Genomic DNA, 27,061 nt, shown 5'->3' on the forward strand with positions numbered 1-27,061 from the left:
CCGAGTCACATTGCTTCACTATGTTTTATTAATTAGGAAGAAAAAAAAACAAGCATATTTTAAATGATAGTCAAATAAGAACATTCAAACACACATCATTACATACTTAATGGTTTAACGGGTTGAGAAGAGTCCTGTGTGAGCTGATGTGCTCCAGCTGCAGTGATGGAAGAGGAGCATAATTACATCTTAGCCATTTTAAGGCAGAAGGGGATTTGTTTCATGGAAAAAAAAAACATCTAAATAAGTAGCTTTCGTACTTTGGCAACATTTTTGAAGTTTATCCTTCCTGTTGTCCTCATTTATGGGCACCAAAACAATACTGTTTCCTTGTTGGGAAAAAAAATCCCAAAATTCAGCAAAAAAATAAAAAAATCCAAAATTTCTGAAAATTTGCAAAACCTTCAGGAAGAAAAGTCCAATAATTCCTTAAGTTTTTTTTTTAATCCCCCAAATGTGGCAAGAAAATTCTTGTGAATATTTTCAAAAACTGAGTAAAAGTCTTACAAAAAATCCTAAAAATATCTAAAATGATTGCATATATATCAGTAAAACTTTTCTTTAAGAACACCAAAAATTATTCAAAGATTTCCCAAAAATGTTGAAAATGTGAACATCAGAAGTTTCACAGTGAAAATATATTTTTTCCCCACGTTTTCAAACTTTAAAACGGGTCAGTTTGACCCACAGGACAACACAAGGGTTAAACGACAAACCGAGTGTCTTGATTGGTTATGAACCAATCTTGGTGATGAAATGTGAAACAAATCAGACATTGTCCTGTGTGCACTGAAAACACACAAAACATACTGTATTTGCTACTTTTATAGACATGGAATAGTCCTTTGCAAGCTTCCTGTTACTCAACATGAAATGAGTGTGTGAAGCACTCATGAATGTGTGACATTAGTTGAAAGTTGTGACATTAGTTGAAAGTGGCAGTGTCGCTCTGAAGTTGCAAGAGTAAAATGGGGTGGTGTCACTTCCTCAAACAGGGTGAGAATCCTTATCAGCACAGTGAGTGTGATCCAGAGGTGTGAAGACACTAAATGTCTGACTGCTTATCTACAGCCAGATAGAATTAGAGAAGAACAGAAGGGGAACCCTAAATGTGAGCACATTGCAGAGATAATGACGTTTTTCCGGTTCTGTACATCACACAGGCAAGCGTGCCATCTTTGTCGTGTTGTACAACGTCTAGTTGTCCACTGCCTGGTCAGCGTGCCTGGAAGTAAAGAAAAGAATGCTTTCATGGACAGAGGTTTTTACAAAAAACAAAAAATTAAAATGAAGAAGTACCATTTTCTCAGTTGTCAAGTTTCAGTGTTAAACCAGTCACCTCACTTGGTGGTGTTGGGCCTAATTTCGACCACGTCGTAGGGGGTGAGCTCCTGTTCCTGGGACTGATGTGGCTGGACGGTGGAGTAGAGAGGATTTGTCTGGTCCTGAGAGAAGCGGACTCTGCTGTAGTAGTGTTCCTCCTCTGCTGGCTGAGGTAGGATTTCACTGTACTTAAGGTCATACTGCGACTGATAAAAACACAAGACAAACAGCATGAAATGACTCCAATTGGAATTGAATTGCTTTGAAGGATGAGCACAGAACAGCAGGGACTCGGAGTAGTTCTCGGATATGGATTCGGGGTTTAAATAATGTGAGGTTGGATGTTAATATAAATAAATGATAGAATTTTAAATAATAATATAAATACATTTTATTTAAAGCACCTTTCAATGAACTCAAGGACACTTTACAAAGAAATAAAAAAACAAAGACAATAATAAAAAAACTATACGATAAAAATAACAACAAGAATAAAATAAAGAACAACAAAGAGGTGTGACACGGTGAGGTTAGGATGTGAGGGAGTATGCAGTCCTGAACAGATGAGTTTTGATTTTGGATGTGAAAATTTGGAGGGTGTCAGTTTCTGATATCTGGGGGAAGTGAGTTCCAAAGCTGGGGAGCAGAACGGCTGAAGGCTCTGCTCCCCATGGTGCTGAGACCGGCAGAGAGGACAGTGAGGTGGATGGAGGAGGAGGATCTGAGGGAACGGGATGGAGTGTTGACAGAGATGAGGTCGGAAAGGTAAAGAGGAGCGAGATGATAGATGGACTTGAAGGTGAACAGGAGGATTTTGAATTGAATTCTTTGCTTGATTGGGAGCCAGTGGAGCTCTTGCAGGATGGGGGTTATGTGGTGGGAGGAGGGGGTTTGGGATATGATACGGGCGGCAGAGTTGTGAACAAGCTGAAGTTTACGGAGGGACTTATGAGGGAGGCCAAACAGAAGGGAGCTATAATAATCCAGGCGTGAGATGACAAGGCTGTGAACCAGGATGGAGGTGGTGGGGGTGAGAAAGGGGCGGAGATGGTTTATATTACATAAATGGAAGTTAGCAGACCAGGTGATGTTATTGATGTGTGAATGAAAGGATAGTGTGGTATGGAGGATGACACCCAGACTCTTTACCTGAGGGGAGACTGAGGAGCTGTCAACTTTACTAGATAGGGTGGATCTGGTGCCGATGAGGAGGAATTCTGTTTTGAGATTTAATTCCAGAAAGCTAAAAGTGAACCAGGAATTAATTTTGGAGAGACAAGCGGTAAGGGAGGGAGGAGGAAATGTTGAGTTTGGGTTACAGGAAAAGTAGAGCTGGGTGTCATCCGCGAAGCAGTGAAAATTAATGTTAAATTTACGGAAAATATGGCCAAGGGGGAGGAGGTATGTAATGAAGAGGAGGGGCCCTAGGACAGAGCCCTGGGGCACACCTGAGGTAACTGGGGAAGGATTGGATGTGAAGGACATGCGCTGGATAAAGTGAGAGCGGTCTTTGAGATATGACTGAAACCAGAGGAGGGGGGTGTGCGTGATACCGAGTGAGGAGAGTTGACTGAGGAGGATGGAGTGTGAGATGGTGTCAAAGGCCACGCTTAGGTCAAGGAGAATGAGAAAGGAGAGTAGGCCATTGTCGGCTGCAAGGAAGAGGTCGTTGGTGATTTTGATGAGAGCTGATTCGGTGGAGTGAAGGGGGCGGAAACCAGACTGAAATGGCTCATAAAGGTTATTTTTGGTGAGGGGAGAGTGGAGTTGAGTGGCCACTGTTTTTTCAAGGATTTTGGAGAGGAAGGGTAAGTTGGAGATGGGGCAGAGGTTATTGAAATCATTGGATCTGAACCAGGTTTTTTGACAATCAGGGTGACAGCTGCAATTTTGAAAAGTGAGGGAACACCTGTGGAATGTGAGGAGTGAATAATGTCAGTTATGAGGGGAAGCAGAGATACCAGCCTCAGAAACTGCATATGAACAGCACCTCAAAACATAGCCTGTGTTGTTAAACGCTTTTTTGTTAACAATGTTACGTTTCACCCCCCTCTTTTCTTAGAAGAAACTAGATGAACCAAGGTTGTTCACGGGTGAAACTAAAAAACTGCACAAACAAACAGAAAACGGGGTTCTGTGGTCTAAAAGAGGACAGTGTGTGGTTGAATACCACTATCCCCCACTAAGTCTATCAAGGTGGTAGAACAAACAAAAACAAAAACCCCTTAAAAGAAAAACTTTCCCCAAAACAAAAGAAAGGAAGTGCTGGGTTCTGTGCACTGACACAACACAAAGACAATTAGGTTTCCATAAGAAGGCCGACTGATGGTGTCAAACCTTCCAGGTCACCTACCCACAGCCATCTGAGCAGCTGGGAGATGCCTCCTTATAGCCCCACCCAACTGACTGGGAACAGCCGAGCTCAATCTCACAGGTGCAGCAGATTGAGCCTGATCTGTGAACTTTCCAGGTCCGTAACAACATAATTCTATATGTGTTCTTTTATAGTTCTTATGTCTTCAGTATTAATCTACAATGTACAAAATGATTAAAATATATAAAAACCATTGAATGGTGTGTCCATACTTTTGACTGGTACTGTGTGTATTTGTTATGTGGTAAAATAAAGGACATATGTTGGGACAATATATTCTGTGTCAATCTTTGTTTGCTAATGTGACATTTTATAAGATGGGGCCAAAATAATGTTGAAACAGAACAGAAGTCATGGCATTATTTTTGTCTTCAAAAATCATTGCAGGAGATAAGATTGGTGTTTTTTTTGTTTTTAAGGTAGCATAATTATATAAATTTGTCTCTTTACCTGCTCCAAGTTGTCCAGTGTTTCCTCATTAGGAGATTGGCTGGAAGTCTTCTTTTTTCTGCAAAAACTAGTAGATGATAACAGGTCAGTGTGACTTCATGTGTGAATCTCATTTATGTGAAACAGAACACAGTGAAGCTCACCCAATCCACAAGATGACAGCGAGAAGTATCAGAACCACGAGAGCAGCACCAACTCCTACAGCTACTGCTCCAGAGTTTCCTTTAATACTATGGACAGTGAGCATCTTTGCAGCTGATGTCATGTGTTCGTGGGTTTTCACAGCACAGGAATAGTTTCCTGCATCCTGAAGGCTGACTGGATCCAGAACCAGGTGTTTGTTTTGGCTCAGAGGTCGACCGTTCAGGTACCAGATGTAGTTGTTGTTGTCAGTCAGAGGACAGCTGGTGCTGCAGGTCAGAGTGACTCTCTGACCTTCTGTCACCTCTGCAGAAGGAGTCATGGTCACCGACAGGCCTGGAAGACGGTTAGATTGTTCATGTAAAAGAGACGTTTTATAATTAGTCCTTATTGCATAAATTCAGTAGCACAATGTAATTACTGGTCAGTGTTTTCCAAAACAGCCCATATTGCTTGGAGAATGTTTTTCTTTTTTCAGATCTGCCAGATGTATTATATTTATTTATGTAACTTTAACTACTTTCTACTTTTCAGCTCAATGGATATTAGAAACCAACCTGAACTATCTGTAGGACCTGGGAGCAGCAGATGTGAGTGTTAAATTTATATAAGCTTAATCAGGGGTTAAACTGGAATTTGTGAACCACTGCATAGTGGTCTATGCAGTGAGGTCAACGTCACAGACTATACGGCAAACTGAAGAAACAGGTGATATTTCTAGAAAGCAGTTTTAGTAAAACCTACACAATGTGTTCAGTGGATGTGGAAAAGAGATGGGGAATTTTTCCAAATGTAATTTTTAACCTAATAAACTAAGTTCCACCACTATCAGAGCTGTTAAATCAAGTTAAATCTAACAATTTAAACAGCCAGAAGAAAGATTTTTAATTTTGAATGATTTTATTTATTTGCTGCTCTTTCTGGTCACTTGGATGAAGCAACATTTTAGATGAATTTGAAGAAAAAAGTTTACATCTGTGATATTCAGAAAGGCAATAATACAACATCCCAAATCAATTTCAAGGACTGTGAAATTGTTTTTTCATTACTAGAGCAACTTTCTGTTGCCTAATTTTTATTTGACTCAATTGATCAAATTTCATGTCTGAAAATATTTATGCATTTAAGCTGCAAAACTGAAAACTCTCTATAAACTTCCCTGTAATGATCTGCCTGATATATAAGAAAAAACTATTTGAACCCCTGGTGGGGAAAAAAGCTGCATTACTGCTTTGTTCCCAGTAAGTTCACTGTAGAAACTTCAATTTTATTCACAGTAGTGTTTGCTTAAAGATAATCATTGAGCTAAATAAGGTCACGCGAGATCACAGTGACACATCAAAAGAGAAAAACAGTTCATGAAGTTAATGCTGCTGTATATTATATACAGACAAATTAGTCAATGTGTTCTCTACTTTTTGTTTATATCAATGTGTCTAGTTGCTCCCAGCACTCAGTACAATAGATAGTATCATAGCAACAACACAACAAGCAATCCAGTTAGAGAGTTCAGAAGGTTAATGCTTGAATCCCGGACAAGGTTTGTGTCTCTGTACCTGTTTAACATGTTGTCCAATTTGACATGGAAGACATTCATGATCTGATTTTGACAAAACTAAACTGGATGGATAATATTAGCTGATCGACCTCAGGTGGAAAGCGCTGAAAAAATTCAAAATCTTCAAGGTGATAGCCGTTAATATCTGTAAGTAAGGAGTGTGGTGACTTTCTTTACAAGAGAAACCTTAAAATCTGCGTGTTGAGTAAAGCTGTCTGGTGATAAAATATGAGGAAACATTTAATATTGACACCATGTTGTAAAAGACATGGACATGATACCTTTCCAAATACCAACAAGTCAATAATGCTAGTATTTACTTGATGTCAAGCAAAGCAGCAGGACCTGACTCTGTCTCCTCCTCCACTTTGAAATACTGTGCTGATCAACTGTCTCCAGTCTTCACTGACATCTTTAATGAATCACTGGTGACATGCCACGTTCCAGCCTGTTTCAAGACCTCCACCATCATCCCTGTCCCGAAGACGCCAAGACCCACTGGACTTAATGATTACAGACCTGTCGCTCTGCTCTCTGACCTCCCCTCGGGCAGGAGGCTGTGGTCCATCAGGACTAAAACCTCTCGCCACAAGAACAGCTTCTTCCCCTCTGCGGCATCGCTGATAAACACTGCCCGGGCCACTGCAAATCAGCTCTGTTGACTATATTAATTACTACTGCGTAGTAACTGTACATACCTGTCTATTTACCCGTATTCTCACATCGCTTACTTACTATTTTATTGTATCTGCACCAAGAGCACCATAGAAAATTCCTTGTAAGTGTAAAAAACCTACTTGGCAATAAACCGCATTCTGATTCTGATTCTGATTCTGATTCTGATGTCCTCTTAATATTAAATATTACAGCTGATTTCTGCTACAAAATGAAGAGAGAACAATAAATTATAATTACCTGTGACAACCAGAGAAACTTCAGGAAAACCACAGTGTTTCAGTTCATTGTTGGATGTCTCAATAATGAACTTATATTGTGCTGAGTCGTTCTTCTTCAGGTTTTCTAATCTGAGGATGTTTTGCTTCTTTATCTTATTATATTTCACATTATGCCCTTTCAATTCTTTCTGCTTTTTATTTCCCTCTGCTTTAAACCAAAGTGTAGACATTGGCTCCTCATCTTCAGAATGTGAATATTCATGTGAGATGTTGACTGAAGATCCCTCCAGAGCACAAATTCTTCTTTTCACACAATTCAGACTCCAGCAGCTGTTATCATCAGCACCTGAAATATACATAGAAAGAACTGAAATTAGTTGCTAAACTTACTTTAAATGATGTTTAAACAAACATTTCTGTGTCTTACACATAAATGTTTGATATCAGGACCTGCTAGTCTCAAATGTGTTTGCGTTACATATTTTAAACATTAAATAATACTAAAATCATCATAAATCTCATTGTCATTTGCAGACCATTAATACAAATGTCCTGTTCCATTAGTTAACTGACAATAAGTTGGTTCATACTCACAGACATCAGCAGAGCGGAGATCCTCAAAACCTGTTACAGCACAAGAGAAGCTGGCGTTGTCTGTACTACTGGGAAGTAGAATCTGTTGTTTTTGCTTCTGTCTGTATGTTATTCTGTCCTTATACCACGTAAATGAAGTCAGAGGACAGCTGGTGTTACAGGTCAGTCTGAAATGATCTTTTTCTGCAGGAGTCACTTGAGCATGAATTTCTGTGGGGAGATTTAAATACATCTTTCATTAATTTATCGTTGCCATGTCAAATACATAATTCAACACACCGACCAGATAAATTATCAAATGTTACATTTTCAAAATGTTGGATAACTGAAAACTGAGAAATTAAATGAAAAGCAGCATAAAGTGTCTTATTAAGATGCTGAGTCACTGCATGGAGCCAGAGCAGCTTCAGTGTTTATTTAGCATTGATTCTCCAAGTTTCTGGAACTCTAGTGGAGGAATAAAACACCTCAGTTGGTGTTTGGATGATTGTGGTGAATGAGTGCTGCTCCAGAATCTCCTATGGGTCATTCCATCTCAAGTCAACAAATGGCTCCAGCAGCACCATTTCTGATTTGCATTATATTCAGTTTCAGTGTGCCATTAGGTCCCAAAAGAAGATAGCAAACAGGTTTTTGGTCATATGTGTACACATTTTGCTTTTACACCCAATTATAAGGGGGTCGGTTTCGGCCTAAATCTGATAGCCGTCATTCAGGTACATACTTCAGAGGTCCATAATTCTTGAAATGTGCAAGCTAGAAGCATGAAATTCACAGGAACATTTCATTTTTCACTGCTAGTTGCAAAACAATCATGTTTTTAGCCCTAGTCTGAGTGTGAAAAATTTTATGGAGGGTGGAATTCCTAGAAAAAAACAAACGAAAATCTTAATTTTGCGCATGTCTGAAAGGCCTCTGTATGCCATTTTAATCTAAAAAAACATATTAAAACAGCATTTCTTTCTTTAGTATGGGTCTTTACTGACATGCTAAAACCACTGTTGAAGTACTCAGCTGTTTAGTGTGGCTGCAGGACCTACTTTAATTAGGGGCGAATCTGAAATTTCATGAAATGCAACCACATTTTTCACCATGTGTGATAAATAGCACCACTCTGAAACTTTTAGTAAAGAATCTTTGTGTACTAGTTGTCAAAACTTCAAAATATTGAATTGGTGTTCTGTCACCTTCATATTGAAAATCTAGGCCAAAAGGAGGCCTAAAATGCCCTCGGCCATCATTTTTGCCAGATTTAGGGCAAAGAAGTGTCACAGGCCCTTAGAGGATACAGGTTTCTTTGTTGTTTATGTATGATAAGATGGTTGCAACACTCCATCAAAGCCTATATGGAGATGGTTTGAAATACTGAACTCACTGACTCTAGCCTGTTAGTTTTGGAAACATTCCCATGAAGCCCTGGAGCCACGACAAGGTCGGCTAGTTGTTCCAGGGTTTTATTTTTTGTTATTTTTTTTGTATTTTTTTTATGGCAATCACTGGATTTCATGTGCTGCCCCACCGAGCAGGGTTGCATGGCTGTAGCCATCTTGCTGCCCTTTCTTTAGATCAGAAAGGTATAATTCACAAATAGTGGTTTGAAGTACAGTTCAAGGTACCAAAGTAATTTAAGTTCCAATTGCCCACAGAAGAGCAGAGAGTTATTAGACTGAGGTAGAGATTTTCAGAACTTGTACCAAACCCTCCCCTTAAAGTACATCATCAGTATAAATAGTTGTGGTGTCCCTAGACTGGGTGTGTTGGCCTCAACAGGTAATAAGTGTGGTTTCATAACATCTGCTGATATACCTGAGGTGCAATATGACACATTTGATACTTCAAAATAATATATGTTGTATGGCAAAAATGCTGCTCCAGGGCACTTTCAGGCCCCTATTTGACATAGATTTTCTATATGAAGGAGCCAGAACACCAATTCAATATTTTGAATTTTTATTACTAGAATATGAAGATTCACTGCTAAAAGTTTCAGAGTGGTGCTATTTATCACACATGGTGAAAAATATGGTTGAATTTCACAAAATCCCAGATTCGTCCTCATTAAAATAGGTCCTGCAGACAAACTAAACAACTGAGTACTTCAACAGTCAGTCAAGACCCATACTCAATGATTAAATACTATGAGTCATAATTTATTGATTTAAATGGCATACAGAGAGCTATAAAGACATGGGCGAAATTAAGATTTTCAGTTTTTTTCAAGAAATCAACCCTCCAAAAAAAATGTTCACACTCAGGCTAGGGCTAAAAGTCAGATTGTTTTGTAATCAGTAGTGAAAAATGAGATGATCCTGTGAATTTCAGGCCTTTAGCTGTTATATTTCAAGAATTATGGCAATGTGAAGTACCTACCAGAATGACGGCTATCAATTGTAGGCCTAAACCTACCCCCATATAATGGGGTGTAAAAGCAAAATGCATACACATATTACAGAGAACCTGTTTCCTACCTTCCTTTGGGACCTAATGGCACACACAGACTGAATATGGTGGAAATCAAAGGTGGTGCTGCTGGAACTTTTTTGGATATTGGTTGATTTGACATGGAATGACCCCTATAGGTGTTGTGCTTAGATCTGGTGACTACAAAGGCCATGATATATGATTCATTTCATTTTAATCTTCACCAAACCATTCAGTGATCCTCATGTTCTATGGATGTAGTGCTGAACAGATTTGTATTGATTTACAGTGACTCATCCCTCTAAAGAGGCAGATGGACCCAAACCATGTCAGCACCACAGAGCCACCAGATCCCGTCACTGGAGGCTTTTCCTTTAATTCGACATTCATCTTTATGTAGAACTGAACACAGTCTTAACACAGAATAATTGATCTGGTGTAAAACACTGCCTTTAAAGACATTAGATTTGAGGTGTGTGTAAATGAAGAACCTTCACCTCTGGGATATGTGATGGAGCAGGGCTCACTCTTAAATGAACACATCCTCCCTGTAGCATAGGTCACACTGAAGCAGGTAGATGTGACAGAATCTGCACAAAAACAAGTTAAATTCTGAGTGAATGCTGAGGTTTTCTTGAACATTAAATCTGAGGTTTTTAACGTCACTCACCCACTGAGACTTCAGGAGCTCTGAGAACCTCGTAGCCTTTGACAGCACAGGAGTATCTGACTGCTTCATCACCGCTGAGCAGCTCTTGGTACCAGGGAGACCAGTCCTCATAGAGAAGAGCTCCGTTCTTGTACCAGATGTAGGCTGCAGGGTTTTCAGTCAGAGGACAGCTGGTGCTGCACATCAGAGTTACTGTCTGTCCCTCTGTGGAGGGAAACACCTTCACCTGCAGGTCTGAGACAGTTATTATGAATAACATTAACTCACTGTTTGTTGTTAAAGTGATCAGTTTATACATGAATGATGATCACTGTACCTGTAACTTTGAGAGGAATTGTCAGATCTGTCTGACAGCTGACTGATTGGCCAGCAGGTTTTCCACAGCAGTAAAGCTTTGTATCACTGTCCGATAGATTGTTGATTGTTAGAGTGAAGTTATTCTCTTCTGAGATGCTGTACTTTGAATGATTTCCATCTGCAGATACTTCAATCCTGGAGAAATCCAAGCTTATGGTGTGCCATTCCAAACCTGAAGTTGGATGTTCAGCTGAGCAGGTCAGATTCACTGATGAACCTTTCAAAGCACAGATGATGATTTGTTTTCCCTGAACACCTTTAACAGAAGATTTCATGAGCAAACATCAAGTCAGAATTACAGTTTCCAACATTCCTCTGATCAGTTATTGATAACAGTCTGATACTATAAAAGATCACTCTCTTACTTCCAGAAACACGAGGAGCTCAGAACAGCAGAACAAGTGAACTTACAGTGAATCTTAATTTGTCAAAACTTCAGCTTCTAGATTACATTTTCATTCCATTTTCATTAGCATAAAGAGGAAAAGTGATCAAACATACCTGAGATGTTGAGAATGAACCCCAGAAGCACACATGCAGCTGCTGCCAGGAACATGGTTGTTGTAGACTTTAGCTTCTAATCAGGAAGTTGGTTGTTTGATTCTTTAAATGACCTTATTACAGCGGCTGCTTTTATGAAATCTGCTACAAAATATCCAGAATATTAATGAATGACAGAAATCAACAGCGCCGTCTTCTCACAGAGGAAAATGTGAATGTGTCTGACAGAGACACTGCTTCTGTTCCACTCAGAAACCATTTCCTTCCTTATAACTGTTATGACAAAGAGGAGACCTCTAGTGAAGAACCTGTGTAGTGAAAGGATTATATCATGTAATGTTACATTTATTGTCTCCCTGTATAATTTGTCAGCATTCTTAGAATTATTATTTTTCATTCCTTGTGTCTTCATGAAACTTGAAGTGGGAATAAATGTCATTGTTTTTTCATGAGAAAGTTGTTGTGGTCGCCAGAATGAGAGCAGAGACATGTGGGGGTGTCAGAGGTATTTTTGTGGTGTAGAAAAAAAGAAAACTTCACTGAAGAGAAACGTGAAAAATGTGATGTTTTAATTTATCACAACAAATGCAGACAGCCTAATATTTCAAACAGTTAACAAGAGATTTCTAAAACATTTTCACAATGAAGCTTTCTGGTGAATTTATTCTGAAAAAAGATAAAATATTTTACACATTGGAGCCAGATTATCACAAAATACATACACACAGAAAACTTGGATTGGGAAGTGATAGTTTTTATTTTTTGTTTTCTGACACAGACGCCACAAGTAGATGACTAATAAACAATGTTAAACACAGACTAGAACCTATCAATAATCTGATTAAGTCAAAACATACTGGCAGTCCAAATACAGTATCTGGCAAATTCTTAAATAATATTTACATTCTTGAACAAGGACGGCACGGTGTGAGGTGGTTAGCGCTGTCGCCTCACAGCTGGAAGGTCCTGGGTTTGAATCTGGGCCTGGAGTCTTTCTGTGTGGAGTTTCCATGTTCTCTATGTGCAGTGTGGGTTCTCATCAAACGCTCCAGCTTCCTCCCTCAGTCCAAAAACATGCTGAGGTTAACTGGTGGTTCTAAATTATCCATTGGTGTGAATGTGGGTGTGATTGGTTGTTTGTCTTTCTGTGTGCAGCCCTGTGATGGACTGCTGGTCTGTCCAGAGGGAGCCCTGCTTTCACCCAAACTCAGCTGGGATAGACTCCAGCCCCCCAATGACCCTAGAGTGGTGTATAGGTAGATAAATGAAAACATGATATAGATAGACATTTTATACAAATATGAAAAGTTCCCTTTGGTTTCTCCCTGAGCGATATGTCAACTGAGACTTAAAACAAGAAGAGATTCTTGTTTTCTTGCAGTGCAGATGTGAAGAACTGAACTTTTTCCATCTTCTATCCGGACAGGTGTGCTGTTGTGTTCTGTCTCTCCAACATTTAGTTTGCTGTGTTTGTACACTTTCTAGATATCCACTGCCTGGTAAATGGGCCTGAAAGTAAAGAAAATAATGTACTGAGGCTTAAAAATAAAACAAAGCATTTAAATAAAAGAGTTCCACAGTCCTTAGCTACATTTTGAATCTAACATAACGCTTTACGTAACTAAATAATCTGTAATCCAGTTTGTTATTCTTTCAAATTGACCAAGACATCATGATATCACACCCTCAAACTTGTAATAAGATACAGAATTCTTACAATACTTAGAAAGAATGTGAAATAAAATATGCAGACATACGTACTCAGTGGTGTTGTTGGACACGGAGCTGATCACAGAGAGAGGGATCTGCTCTTGTTCTTGCTGCTGAGGACGCTGTTCAAAGTGTGACAAAGTAAGTTATCATTTGATCATATAAATTGTACAGTTTTTGCTCAGTGTTACAAAGAATCTTCATAAGACAAGAGGTGAACAAGATGACTGTTAGTGTCTAATGTTTTACTAAAGCCCTACTGGCTCATTATGGGCTGCTGCACAATAAGATTTATGACCTACACTGGAAAATATAGGACTGGTGGAACTTCTGGACAGTTTATTCTTGTGTCAACAGAAGACAAACATTGTTTAGGAAACATGCAGATCTCAGAGGGAATCTTTAACAAAGTCAGGGCAGAATCACGCTCTGATTTTAGAGAAACATATTTTCATGAACTGAACCTGCCTTTTCAGCTGAGATGTAAGAATGATTCTTTCTGAAGAGATGCAGAAACAGATGAAGGTGATGTTTTTATAAAGTAGCAGCATTTTAAAACTCTGGTCTTTACCTGCTCCAAGGTGTCCAACGTTTTATTTCCAGGAGCTTGGCAGGACATCATCTTCTTTCTGCTCGGTGAAATAAGTGAATATGAATCAATGATGCCAAGCTGGTGTGTGTTTGCAAATGGCATTAATCTGAAATAGAGCGGAGTGATGCTCACCCAATCCACAAGAGGATCAGAAATATTAGAACCACGAGAGCAGCACGGATTCCTGCAGCTACCGCTCCAGAGTTTCCTTTAAAACTTTGGACAGTGAGAGTCTTTGCAGCTGATGTCATGTTTTGGTGGGTTTTCACAGCACAGGAGTAGTTTCCTGCATGCTGAAGGCTGACTGGGTCCAGAACCAGGTGTTTGTTTTGGCTCATACGTCGACTGTTCAGGTACCAGATGTAGTTGTTGTCAGTCAGAGGACAGCTGGTGCTGCAGGTCAGAGTGACTCTCTGACGTTCTGTCACCTCTGCAGAAGGAGTCATGGTCACCGACAGGCCTGGAAGACGGTTAGATCGGTGCATAAATGCAAAAGAGACGTTCACAACTTGTTTTCAATTAGAGCTGAGCAGTTATTAAGCAAGAAGCAAACCATGAATGCTGCAATTTAAGTTTTTCAAGTTGTGGTACACTGTGAGCCTCACAATGTCGTTATATTTCATTGAGTTTGAGCAAATTGGGCCGTTTATATCAGCTATTAATCAATATGTAGGACATGATTCAGTCATTCACACTGTGGTACGACCCATGAAATGTGTTCAGTTTAGGCAACTTAAGTTACATTTTTTGTCACCTTAATGGATGAGAGAAACCAAAGTGAACTTTCTGTAGGACATGGGAACGACAAACTAGGATGTTGAATTTACCTGAATTCAACCAATTCCAGTTTTGGCCCTGATGCTTTTTGCAGAGATCAAACAGTGTCTCCAGTTTTTTTGTTCTGTCTTTCTGGCTGCACAGTTAGTCAAACATTCATCACATGATTTTGACTTTACACAATTAAATAAACATGATGGACTGTATTATTGACTCCTAAATTATTAGTTTGCTTATAGAAAATCTGATGATCATAAACAGCCCACACAGCAGAGATGAAGTCACTCAGTTTCAGTGTAGGTTAATGGTTATGTCAGAACTCTCTATTTCACTCTTTTCAAAGTCGTTTTTAGTCCCACATCTGTCTGAGCTGCTGTAACTGAGTGAAGACTAAGTGAAGAGAAGAACGGAATTCAGGAAGCAGAAGAAATTTAGTTTAAGTCTTATCTTGATGCCACATCTTGTGTATTTATAGAATGACAACACATCATGACAATGAAGGAAGTGATCTATGCATTTAAATTTGAATGTGAAATGAAAGTATTTTGTCCCTAAAAGCAAGAAATAAATTACAAATAATAATCATGATCTCTGTATTGATCAGAATAACCTTATTTATTGTGTTGGCTGTAATGGTGTAGCCCTGCTTTCTTTGCATGTCTATAAGTAGCATTAAAACCTGTGTTTCAGCTGTAATTCCAGCTCCTGGATGTTTAATGAAGAAACATGAATAAATGTTCGAATACTATCAACTTGTTCAGGTTCTGGGATGAACACAGTATCAGCTTTTCACATTTCTAAATACCAACAGGAGAAAATAAATATAAAACTGTAATGTAGATAGATAATGTTAGTATTTACATGATGTCTACTTAATTACAGCTGATTTCTGCTACAAAATGAAGAGAGAACAATAAATTATAATTACCTGTGACAACTAGAGAAACTTCAGGAAAACCACAGTGTTTCAGTTCATTGTTGGATGTGTCAATAGTGAACTTATATTCTGCTGAGTCGCTCTTCTTCAGGTTTTCTAATCTGAGGATGTTTTGCTTCTTTATCTTATTATATTTCACATCATGCCCGTGTAGTGCTTTATGCTTTTTATTTCCTTCTGCTTTAAACCAAAGTGTAGACATTGGCTCCTCATCTTCAGGATGTGAATATTCATGTGAGATGTTGACTGAAGATCTCTCCAGAGCACAAATTCTTCTTTTGGTACAATTCAATCTCCAGCAGCTGTTATCATCAGCACCTGAAATATACATAGAAAGAACTGAAATGAGTTGCTAAACTTTCTTTAAATGATGTTTAAACATTTCTGTGTGTTAGACATAAATGTTTGATATCAGGACCTGCTAGTCTCAAATGTGTTTGACTTATACATATTTCAAACATTAAATAATACAAAATCATCATAAATCTCATTGTCATTTGCAGACCACGAATACAAATGTCCTGTTCCGTTAGTTAACTGACAATAAGTTGGTTCATACTCACAGACATCAGCAGATTCAAAATGCTCAAACCTTTGACAGCACAAGAGAAGCTGGCCTTGTCTGCAGCACTGCTGGGAAACAGAATCTGTTGTTTTTGCTTCTGTTTGAGTATTTTTCTGTCCTTATAGAACGTAAATGAAGTCAGAGGACAGCTGGTATTACAGGTCAGTCTGAAATGATCTTTGTCTGCAGGAATCAGTTCAACATGAATTTCTGTGGGGAGATTTAAACACATCTTTCATTAATTTATCGTTGCCATGTCAAATACATAATTCAACACACCGACCAGATAAATGATCAAATGCTACATTTTCAAAATGTTGCAAAATGTGAAACTGACAAATTAAATGAAAAAGCAACATAAAGTGTCTTATTAAGACGTTGAGTCACTGCATGGAGCCAGAGCAGCTTCAGTGTTTATTTAGCATTGATTCTCCAAGTCTCTGGAACTCTAGTGGAGGAATAAAACACCTCAGTTGGTGTTTTGATGATTGTGGTGAAAGAGTGCTGCTCCAGAATCTCCTACAGGTGTTGTGCTTAGATCTGGTGACTACAAAGGCCACGATATATGATTCATTTCATTTTCACCTTCACCAAATCATTCAGTGATCCCTCATGTTCTATGGATGTAGTGCTGAATAGATTTGTATTGATTTACAGTGACTCTTCCCTGTAAAGAGGCAGATGGACCCAAACCATGTCCGTACATTTATGTAGAACTGAACACAGTCTTAACACAGAATAAGTGATCTGCTGTAGAATACTGGCTTCAAAGACATTAGATTTGAGGTGTGTGTAAATGAAGAACCTTCACCTCTGATATGTGATGGAGCAGGGCTCACTCTTAAATGAACACATCCTCCCTGTAGCATAGGTCACATTGAAGCAGGTCGCTGAGACAGAATCTGCACAAAAACAAGTTAAATTCAGTGTCTGCATGATTGAACCTCATAAAGGTCTACAAACAGATTTATTCAGTTCCAGCTGAGTTTTTCTTGAGCATTAAATCTGAGGTTTTAACGTCACTCACCCACTGAGACTTCAGGAGCTCTGAGAGCCTCGTAGCCTTTGACAGCACAGGAGTATCTGACTGCTTCATCACCGCTGAGCAGCTCTTGGTACCAGGAGACCAGTCCTCATAGAGAAGAGCTCCGTTCTTGTACCAGATGTAGGCTGCAGGGTTTTCAGTCAGAGGACAGCTGGTGCTGCACATCAGAGTTACTGTCTGTCCCTCTGTGGAGGGAAACACCTTCACCTGCAGGTCTGAGACAGTTATTATGAATAACATTAACTCACTGTTTGTTCTTAAAGTGATCAGTTTATACATTCATGATGATCACTGTACCTGCAACTTGGAGATGAAAATGAGTCTGTCGACAGTTGTCTGATATGTCAGTAGGTTTTCCACAGCAGTAATATTTTCATCCGTTACATTGTTGATTGTTAGAGTGAAGTTATTCTCTTCTGAGATGCTGTACTTTGAATGATTTCCATCTGCAGAAACTTCAATCCTGGAGTAATCCAAGTGTATGGTGTACCATTCCAAACCTGAAGTTGGATGTTCAGCTGAGCAGGTCAGATTCACTGATGAACCTTTCAAAGCACAGATGCTGATGAGTTTTCCCTGGACACCTTTAACAGAAGATTTCATGAGCAAACATCAAGTCAGAATTACAGTTTCCAACATACCTCTGATCAGTTATTGATAACAGTCTGATACTATTAAAGATCACTCTCTTACTTCCAGAAACACGAGGAGCTCAAAACAGCAGAACAAGTGAACTTACAGTGAATCTTAATTTGTCAAAACATCAACTCCCAGATTACATTTTCATTCTATTTTTAGTAGCATAAAGAGGAAAAGTGATCAAACATACCTGAGATGTTGAGAATGAACCCCAGAAGCACACATGCAGCTGCTGCCAGGAACATGGTTGTTGTAGACTTTAGCTTCTAATCAGGAAGTTGGTTGTTTGATTCTTTAAATGACCTTATTACAGCGGCTGCTTTTATGAAATCTGCTACAAAATATCCAAATAATCGTGAACAATAGAAATCAACAGCGCTGTCTTCTCACAGAGGAAAATGTGAATGTGTCTGACAGAGACACTGCTTCTGTTTTAATACCACAAAAAGCATTTCCTTCCTGTTAATTATGTCAACATAGAGGAGGCTTCTAGTGAAGAACCTCTGTAGTGAAGGAGTTATTTAATGTGATGTTGAGTTCAAGTATTTCTGAAGCTGTTATTTTGGTCATTTTCTAATAAAAAAGTTTCAAAAACTTAAATCACCAAAGTGTACGATATTTTAATTAATCACAACAAATGCAGAGAACTCCCATATTTCAGGCTTTCAGTAACAGTTTACTCTAATAGAAATGTAAATATACAGGTTAGTAAAACACAAAGCCCACAAAACACTCCAATTAACTAATTTTTTAAAATTAGCAATGTGAGAATCATATTATTACAAAATACAACATACAAGCAATAATGTTCTTGCTCTGTTGCTGATCAATAATGAATATTTAAAAAATAAACACAACAAACTGCAAATTTAACAAGAATCAGGTTAAATCAACACGACTTGGTAGTTCTAGTAACTGTACATTTCTTGTCGATTTCTAAAAACTGATGCACAACACACTACTGTTATTATTTCTTTATGGTATTTGTTATTCTGATGTCAGTTTTTGGAATTTGTTCTCATTGGTTGTTGTCGGCTGCTCTCCTGGGCACTAATGGTAGAGTCCAACCACAAGAACAAACACAGAAATGACAAAAGAAGAGAAAACATATAGCTTCAAACCTATTTTCTATTTGATTCTAAATAACTGAACAGTGAGCTGCAGCTTGAACTACATGGAGAAAATGAGCTGGCCCTGATCCTCACACAGTTTGGTCAAAGTTTAATTCACCAACTGGTCCCTTTGGTCACCATTTTTCCATTGCTCCATGCTGTCACATGTTTTATTGATCTGATTGGTCGCATGTTTATCCTATTGCATCCTGTGGGCTTTTATTTCTGCATCCATTTATAACGGCTCTTGGAGATGGAAAGTAGAGGTATGAGACTAATTCACAGTAGTGAAGTTTTCTTGTCATGCTGGAGCTTAAATTAATGGTTCCTCATCTAACTGTTAGTTGTGGAGCTGCATTCATGTCTGTTTTTCTTTTATAAACCATTTGTCAGTTCTATTGAGTTTTTTTTATACATGACTCTGTCAATTTTATCTACCAATGCTGGAATATCACAGATATATGAAATGATTTTGCATTTCTCATTTTGTTTTCTGGTTTTTACTATTTATTCATTGTTTTTTTAAACTTATGTATGGAAGTTATTTGAGGAAGTGTGTGCTGTTATGTCTGCCATGAAGCTGCTCTGTCACTGTAATTTCCTGCAAAGGATTATTAAAGGATCTATCTGTCTATCTGCATGAAAATTATGTTTTTTATAGGGCATAATGCAGACAGAGATGCAGTGATCATTTTGAAATGGTGTTAATCAACACTTTCAGCACTGTCTGCAGCACATATAGCAGAGTATGCATCACCGCTGAGCAGACGGTGGAGCAAACAGCAGAGGACTGTTAGAATCTGTCAAGAAAGCTTGAGAGGAGAGTTTAAGATGCACTTCAGCTGCTTGTCTGCTTGAATCTGACATTCAGATACGCGTAAGATCTCTTTTTTTTAAAAAATAGATGCATCATGAAGAGTTTTCCTAATCAGCCCACTGAAATGCTCTCCTCATTCTGCATCTACAAGATCTGACCAACACCAAATCTCAGATGTGGTCATGGAATGTAGGATGATCATTTGATTTCTCTTCTAAGATTTTGGTGATGCAATAAAACTTCCAACACTTGAAAAACTTAATTCCTATCACAACTTTATCTTCTTAATTAGTGTCTGTGTAGGTTCTCATTCATCCAGGTCATGGTTATCCAAAGTAGTTTAAATCAATCCACTGGACTTTAAGAAAGTTTCTTGAAGATGTTTCACCTCTCATCCAAGAGGCTTCTTCAGTTCTGGTGGTGGTTGGTGTTGCCTCAGCTTTTAAACCTCTGTGACGTTGAAATGCACAGATGTCACTGAGCCCTTGTGTGCTAATGGTGGTCATTAGCATGAGTCTGCTGAGTAGTTCTTTTGGGGAGTTTTGAAAAGACCTGATTGTAAACTGGCGAAAGATGATGTCGCAGACACCCCCCCACCCCCCACCCCGTTCAGAGATGGCTTCTCTACTTTGACATGGATGGCTTCTTTCACTCCTCTCTCAAACCATCTGTCCTCCCAGTCCAAAATCTGAACATTGGTGTCCTGAAACGAGTGTCCTTCTTCCTTAAGGTGAAGGAAGACTGCCGAATCCTGTCCTGAGGAATTGGCTCTCCTGTGTTGACCCATGCGCTTGTTAAGTGGCTGTTTGGTTTCCCCTATGTAGAGATCTGAGCATTCCTCGCTGCATTTAACTGCATACACCAGGTTGCTCTTCTGGCTGTGTGGTGTGGGGTCAACAAACACCAGATTCCTGTCTTTTCTAAGCCAAATAACACCCTCAGGCAAAGAATGGTCCACCCAAAAGACCCCAGACCACACAGCCAGAGGAGCAAGTTAGTGGATGATACGTTCAACACGGTGAAATATATTTGATGTGCAGAGTAGAGTGAGGAATGACTAGCTTGTAGAGGTTGTAAAATGTTAATAGTTCAACATCTAGTGCAGGGGTCGGCAACCTTTAACACTCAAAGAGCCATTTCGACCCGTTTCCCACAGAAAAGAAAACACCGGGAGCCGTAAAATCCTTTTGGCATTTAATTTTGACTAATTAATTAATAAAATATAATGCATTAAAAATAATGTATTTAAATGCACCTTTCTCAGTTTCCAAATTTCTGGCACACCGGTAACACTGATGAACACTCCAGCCAGGTAGGTAGCGCTAATGAACCTAAAGTCTGTTTTCCAGCCGTGAAGAAGATTCACAGGATGTACTGTCAGCGCACGACAAAGTCTGGTGAACAGTGATTGAAGACGAGAACACTGAATGTGTTGGGCAGAAAGTTTCTTTTAAAAATCTTCCTGATGGCAGCTTGGATAAAAGTGTGGTTATTTGCAAATTGTGCAACAAATAGCTTTCTGATCTCCGCAGCACTTCAAGCCGGTGTATCCATCCCATAATAGACCACTTTTCAAGATGCTAAAGGTGCTTGAGTTTACAAAAAGCTTTAAAATATTGAATAAAATCACTCTCAATGAACTTTGAGTTTGCAGTAATCTGTAAATGTAGCAGACAGATGAAAAATGCACATAAGTATAAATTAAATATACTTGTTGTTTAAGTTAACGTATGTGTCTGTTCACCAATTCAGTCATCAACCAAACTTTGAGATTATGTCAGATATTGCTATTTGATGCCATCAGTCGTGATTAGTTAATTAAAAAGCCTCTAATTAGATAGATTTATTTTTTTAATTGTGTCCTACCACTAATATTTATCTTACTTGGTTAATGTCATTTTTGCTCCTGGACCTCATATGTTACGTAATGTTAGCTGGAAATCAATATTTTGCTAATGTCTATTGACAGTGGACATGGAAAGTATTCAGACACTTAAAAATGTCCTTTTTTTTTTAAAGAAAAGCATTTTTTTTTCAATAAAGATAACATTAAATTAATCAGAAACACAGTCTAGACATCGTTAATGTGGTAAATGACTATTCTAGCTGGGCAACATCATTACAGGATGGTCTTAGTGGGTCACTGGGTCACTGGGCCCAAATTCTGAGTATCCACCAGCTGTATATACACAGTGACACTTTCCACTTTATGACGTGACTTTTTTCTAATTTTCTGTTGTTTTTTTAAAGTTTGTTCTTCATAATGTCTTACTTTTTTGCAGGGCCTTGAGAAACAGTCACTTTGCTTTTGACTGCACATACCGTATAAACATGTGACAAATAAAAACTCTTGAAGCTCTTGAATCTTTATCTTCTTCAAAACATCACCATCAATGCTTATTCAAATAATGGAAACTGTAAAATAAACTGTACAAATTCTGCACACATCCACAGACAAAGTGCCTGTATTTATTAGCTCACATACAGCATGCGTTCAGAGGCCCTTCCTCCTCTCTGCGCTCTCTAGCACTTCAGGCTCCGTCCTCCAGAGGGCGCCATTATCCCAGCCCATTATCCAGCAGCAGATTGTCTTTCAGTGAAACAGAACGCTACGCTGCTGAGGCATTTGGTGGGCTTTTCTTTTCCACTGTTGCAAGCATAATTTACACTGTAAGCTGTTCATTTCATTCATGTTAATGTACACTGTATTGCCAAAAGTATTCACTCACTTGTCTTGACTCGCATATCAAATCAAATCAAATCAAACTATTTATATAGCACCTTTCATCCATTTAAAATGCAACACAAAGTGCTTCACAAAATATAAGAATAAAACAACAGAGAGAATAAAAACATAGTGTAACCAACAATATATATACATATATATACACACACACACACATACATATATATATATATATATATATATATATATACACACACACACACACATATATATATACATACACACATACACATACATATATATATATATACATATATATACACACACACACATTTATATACATACACACATACATATATATATATATATATATATATATATATACACACACACACACATACATATATATACATATATATACACACACACACATTTATATACATACACACATACATATATATATACACACGTGGACAAAATTGTTGGTACCCCTCAGTTAAAGAAGGAAAAACCCACAATTCTCACTGAAATCACTTGAAACTCACAAAAGTAACAATAAATAAAAATTTATTGAAAATTAAATAATCAAAAACAGCCATTACTTTTGAATTGTTGATTAACATAATTATTTAAAAAAACAAACTAATGAAACAGGCCTGGACAAAAATGATGGTACCTCTATAAAAGATTGAAAACTATTTGACCAGAGTGACATGATTAACTCAGGTGTGTCATTTAATTGACATCACAGGTGTTTCCAAACTCATAATCAGTCAGTCTGCCTATTTAAAGGGAGACAAGTAGTCACCCTGCTGTTTGGTGAAAAGGTGTGTACCACACTGAACATGGACAACAGAAAGCGAAGGAGAGAATTGTCCCAGGACATCCGGAAAAAAATTATAGACAAACATCTTAAAGGTAAAGGCTATAAGACCATCTCTAAACAGCTTGAAGTTCCTGTGACAACAGTGGCTCATATTATTCAGAAGTTCAAGACCCACGGGACAGTAGCCAACCTCCCTGGACGTGGCCGCAAGAGGAAAATTGATGACAAATTGAAGAGACGGATCGTTGGAATTGTATCCAAAGAGCCCAGAGCAACCTCCAAAGAAATTAAAGGTGAACTCCAAGGCCAAGGTACATCAGTGTCAGATCGCACCATTCGTCGTTGTTTGAGCCAAAGTGGACTTCATGGGAGACGACCAAGGAGGACACCACTGCTGAAAAAAACTCATAAAAAAGCAAGACTGGAATTTGCAAAAATGCATGTTGACAAGCCACAAAGCTTCTGGGAGAATGTCCTTTGGACAGATGAGACCAAACTGGAGCTTTTTGGTAAGGCACATCAACTCTATGTTCATAGACTCAAAAACCAAGCATACGAAGAAAAGAACACTGTCCCTACGGTGAAACATGGAGGAGGCTCAGTAATGTTTTGGGGCTGCTTTGCTGCATGTGGCACAGGGTGTCTTGAAAGTGTGCAAGGTACGATGAAATCTGAAGACTATCAAGGCATTCTGGAGAGAAATGTGCTGCCTAGTGTCAGAAAGCTTGGTCTCAGTCGCAGGTCATGGGTCTTCCAACAGGACAACCATCCAAAACACACAGCCAAAAACACCCAAGAATGGCTGAGAGAAAAGCGTTGGACTATTCTAAAGTGGCCTTCTATGAGCCCAGATCTGAATCCCATTGAACGTATGTGGAAGGAGCTGAAACATGCCATTTGGAGAAGACACCCATCAAACCTGAGACAACTGGAGCTGTTTGCTCATGAGGAGTGGGCCAAAATACCTGTTGACAGCTGCAGAACGCTCATTGACAAACACAGAAATCGTTTAATTGCAGTGATTGCCTCAAAAGGTTGTGCAACAAAATATTAAGTTATGGGTACCATCATTTTTGTCCAGCCCTATTTCATTAGTTTGTTTTTTTAAATAATTATGTTAATCAACAATTCAAAAGTGATGGCTGATTTTGATTATTTAATTTTCAATCAATTTTTATTTATTGTTACTTTTGTGAGTTTCAAGTGATTTCAGTGAGAATTGTGGGTTTTTCCTTCTTTAACTGAGGGGTACCAACAATTTTGTCCACGTGTGTATATATATATATATATATATATATACACACACCTACATATATATATATATACATATATATACACACACACACATATATATATATATACATACACACATACATATATATATATATATATATATATATACACACACACACACACACACACACACACACACACATATATATATATATACATACACACATACATATATATATATATATATATATATATATATATATACACATACACAACATACAATGCATACACACATGCGCTCACACACACACTCACACACACATACACACAACACGGTGCTGAGACACGGCAGGGCACTGAGGAACCATGTGGGGAAACACCTATGGGAGCCCTCCACACCTAGACACGCCACAGCCCACAGAGAGTGCCGCCACAGAGATCACCCAGACGCCGATGGGCAGGGGCAGACCCCGCACTTAATGCAGAGCCGCCCCAGCCCCGCGGGCCCAGGAGGCCTCCAGGGCAACGCCCCCCGCGGGCAGACCGGGCATACATCCCAGTGTGGAGGCCTCCCATGAGGAAACACTGAAGCTAAAAACTAAAAGACTAACGAGAAAAAAAAAAGCAGGTATAATGCATAAAAATTAAAAGCTTTAAGAAAGTTAAAAATGTAGAGATAAAATAGACAAATAAATAAATAATAAATAGTAAATAATAAATAAATAGTAAATAAATAATAATAATAATAAGGGTTTAAGATATAATACTGATAAAATGCAGAAGTGCAGAAGAGCTATAAGAATATAAGAACTAAAAATAACATAATAGAAGAATTAAAAGTTTAAAAGAAATCAGTTAAAAGCCAAACCAAAAAGATGAGTCTTGAGCCTCCTTTTAAAAACATCAACAGTCTCTGCAGTCCTGATGCTCTCCGGCAGGCTATTCCATATTCGAGGGCCATAATGGCTGAAAGCAGCCTCTCCGTGGGTTTTTGTATTCACTCTAGGAATAATTAAAAGTCCAGTGCCGGAGGACCTCAGGACCCGCGAGGGTTGATATGATAAAAGTAGGTCAGATAAATAAGAGGGCCCAAGACCATTAAGACATTTAAAAACTAATAAAAGAACCTTAAAATCGATCCTGAAGCACACGGGGAGCCAATGCAGCGATTTTAAAATCAGTGTAATGTGAGCCCGCCCTCTGGTCTTCATCAGCACACGTGCGGCTGAGTTCTGTAGTAACTGCAGATTAGAGATGGTCTTTTTGGGGAGACCAGAGAGCAGGGCATTACAGTAGTCTAAACAACAGGAGATAAAAGCATGCATCAGCACCTCCGTGTTAGCTTGAGAGAGAAATGGGCGGACTCTGGCTATATTCTTAAGATGATAAAAACCTATTTTTGTTACATTTTTAATATGTGGAATAAAATTCAGCTCGGAGTCAAAAATGACGCCCAGGTTCTTTACACATTGTGTTGGTTTAAAATCTTGTAGTTTTGGTAAAAGTTTCTCTCTCTTGCCTTCAGGACCAATGACTAAGACTTCTGTTTTGTCCTGGTTGAGCTGTAGGAAATTCTCTGCCATCCATGAATTAATATCTAAAATACAGCTAAAAAGAGCATCAATTGGCCCTGTGTCTTCAGGAGACACGGCGATGTACAGCTGTGTATCATCTGCATAACTGTGGAAGCTGATGCCGTGCCTCCTGATGACGTCCCCAAGGGGAAGCATATATAGATTAAAAAGAATTGGACCTAAAATTGACCCTTGGGGCACCCCACAATTTATTTTATGAGTTCTGGAGGAACATGTGTCCAAACCTACACGGAAATATCGATCTGTGAGATAGGAGCTGAACCAGTTAAAAACAGTACCAGAGAGGCCGACAAGGTTTCTCAGTCTGTTTAATAAAATGTGGTGATCTACTGTATCAAAGGCAGCACTTAGATCCAGTAGTACCAAGACCGTAAGTTTTTGTGAATCTGTGTTATACCTAATGTCATTTAGAATCTTTAAAAGGGCTGTCTCTGTACTGTGGTTCATCCGAAAACCAGATTGGTATTTCTCTAAAATATTGATACTATTTAAAAAATCATTGACTTGATTAAAAACCAGCTTTTCTAAAATTTTACTTAAAAATGGTAAGTTGGACACAGGTCTGTAGTTATTAAAAATGTTGGGGTCTAAATTACTCTTCTTCAGAAGGGGCTTCACCACTGATGTTTTAAAGGCGGCGGGGAAGACACCCGTCTGAAGAGAGTAATTTACAATATTTGAAATCTGTTCCTCAAAAAAGCCATAAAATTTTTTTAAAAGTGATGTGGGAATTGGGTCTAAAAGGCAGGTTGTTGGGTGTACTTGGGAGAAAACTCGACCAAGTGTCCTAGCGTCCACCAGGGCAAAACTCTCCAGTGTTTCCTCAGGTAAAAGTGGTGGTACAGGCATGTTAAAAATGAATTCTGCTAAAAACAAAGGCATGATGCTCAAACGATATATAACTGTTAAAGGAGACTTCATTTGAGTTCAGTGTGTTTCTCGTGATAGAGGCAGTTCCACCCCCTTTTTTACCACCCCTGGTCGAAAATAAAAAATTAAAATTTGGTGGGCAAGCCTCGGTGAGAACAACTGATGCGTCAGTGCCAAGCCATGTCTCTGTTAAAAAGATGCTGTCTAACTTGTTATCTAAAATCAGGTCATTTATGATAAAAGTTTTATTTAAAAGGGAGCGCACGTTCAACACGGCCAGCTGGATGTTCGTGGTGAACGTGCGCTCTTCATCACGGTGTGAGGAGGTTGAAGCAGGTGTGACAGGAACTAAGTTATTTCGCTTTTTTTGAT

The 27,061-nt window shown here is 38.7% G+C and overlaps 1 protein-coding gene across 4 annotated transcripts; it reads right to left on the bottom strand.

The window, feature by feature from the left end:
- Window positions 1–19: 19 nt before the first annotated feature.
- Window positions 20–17,943, bottom strand: LOC110965099 (junctional adhesion molecule A-like). Of its 4 annotated transcripts, none has more exons than XM_051946097.1 (10): window positions 17,741–17,943; window positions 10,744–11,040; window positions 10,428–10,661; window positions 10,255–10,347; window positions 7,337–7,546; window positions 6,762–7,088; window positions 4,291–4,624; window positions 4,148–4,214; window positions 1,340–1,529; window positions 20–1,225 (listed from the first exon to the last, which is right to left on the bottom strand). In XM_051946097.1, the coding sequence occupies exons 1-9, from the start codon at window positions 17,793–17,795 to the stop codon at window positions 1,341–1,343; spliced, it is 1,806 nt and encodes a 601-aa protein (XP_051802057.1). In that variant the 5' UTR covers window positions 17,796–17,943; the 3' UTR covers window positions 20–1,225; window position 1,340. The 4 variants fall into 4 exon arrangements, 3 of the variants coding, with proteins under 3 accessions (XP_051802057.1, XP_051802056.1, XP_051802058.1); XM_051946096.1 differs by lacking the exon at window positions 17,741–17,943 and adding an exon at window positions 11,286–11,520; XR_007941081.1 differs by lacking the exons at window positions 10,255–10,347; window positions 10,428–10,661; window positions 10,744–11,040; window positions 17,741–17,943 and adding an exon at window positions 15,894–16,041 and having other exon boundaries at window positions 7,337–7,366.
- Window positions 17,944–27,061: the final 9,118 nt, after the last annotated feature.

This window comes from Acanthochromis polyacanthus, chromosome 3 (assembly GCF_021347895.1).
Source record: "Acanthochromis polyacanthus isolate Apoly-LR-REF ecotype Palm Island chromosome 3, KAUST_Apoly_ChrSc, whole genome shotgun sequence".
NCBI lineage: Eukaryota > Metazoa > Chordata > Actinopteri > Pomacentridae > Acanthochromis > Acanthochromis polyacanthus.

Coding starts and splice junctions, on each gene's coding strand:
- LOC110965099 (XM_051946097.1), bottom strand. CDS start 17,795: ATGTTCCTGGCAGCAGCTGCATGTGTGCTTCTGGGGTTCATTCTCAAC. Junction 7,089..7,336: donor TCTCCGCTCTGCTGATGTCT/GTGAGTATGAAC, acceptor TGTATATTTCAG/GTGCTGATGATAACAGCTGC. Junction 1,530..4,147: donor CACTGGACAACTTGGAGCAG/GTAAAGAGACAA, acceptor TGTTTTTATCAG/TCGCAGTATGACCTTAAGTA.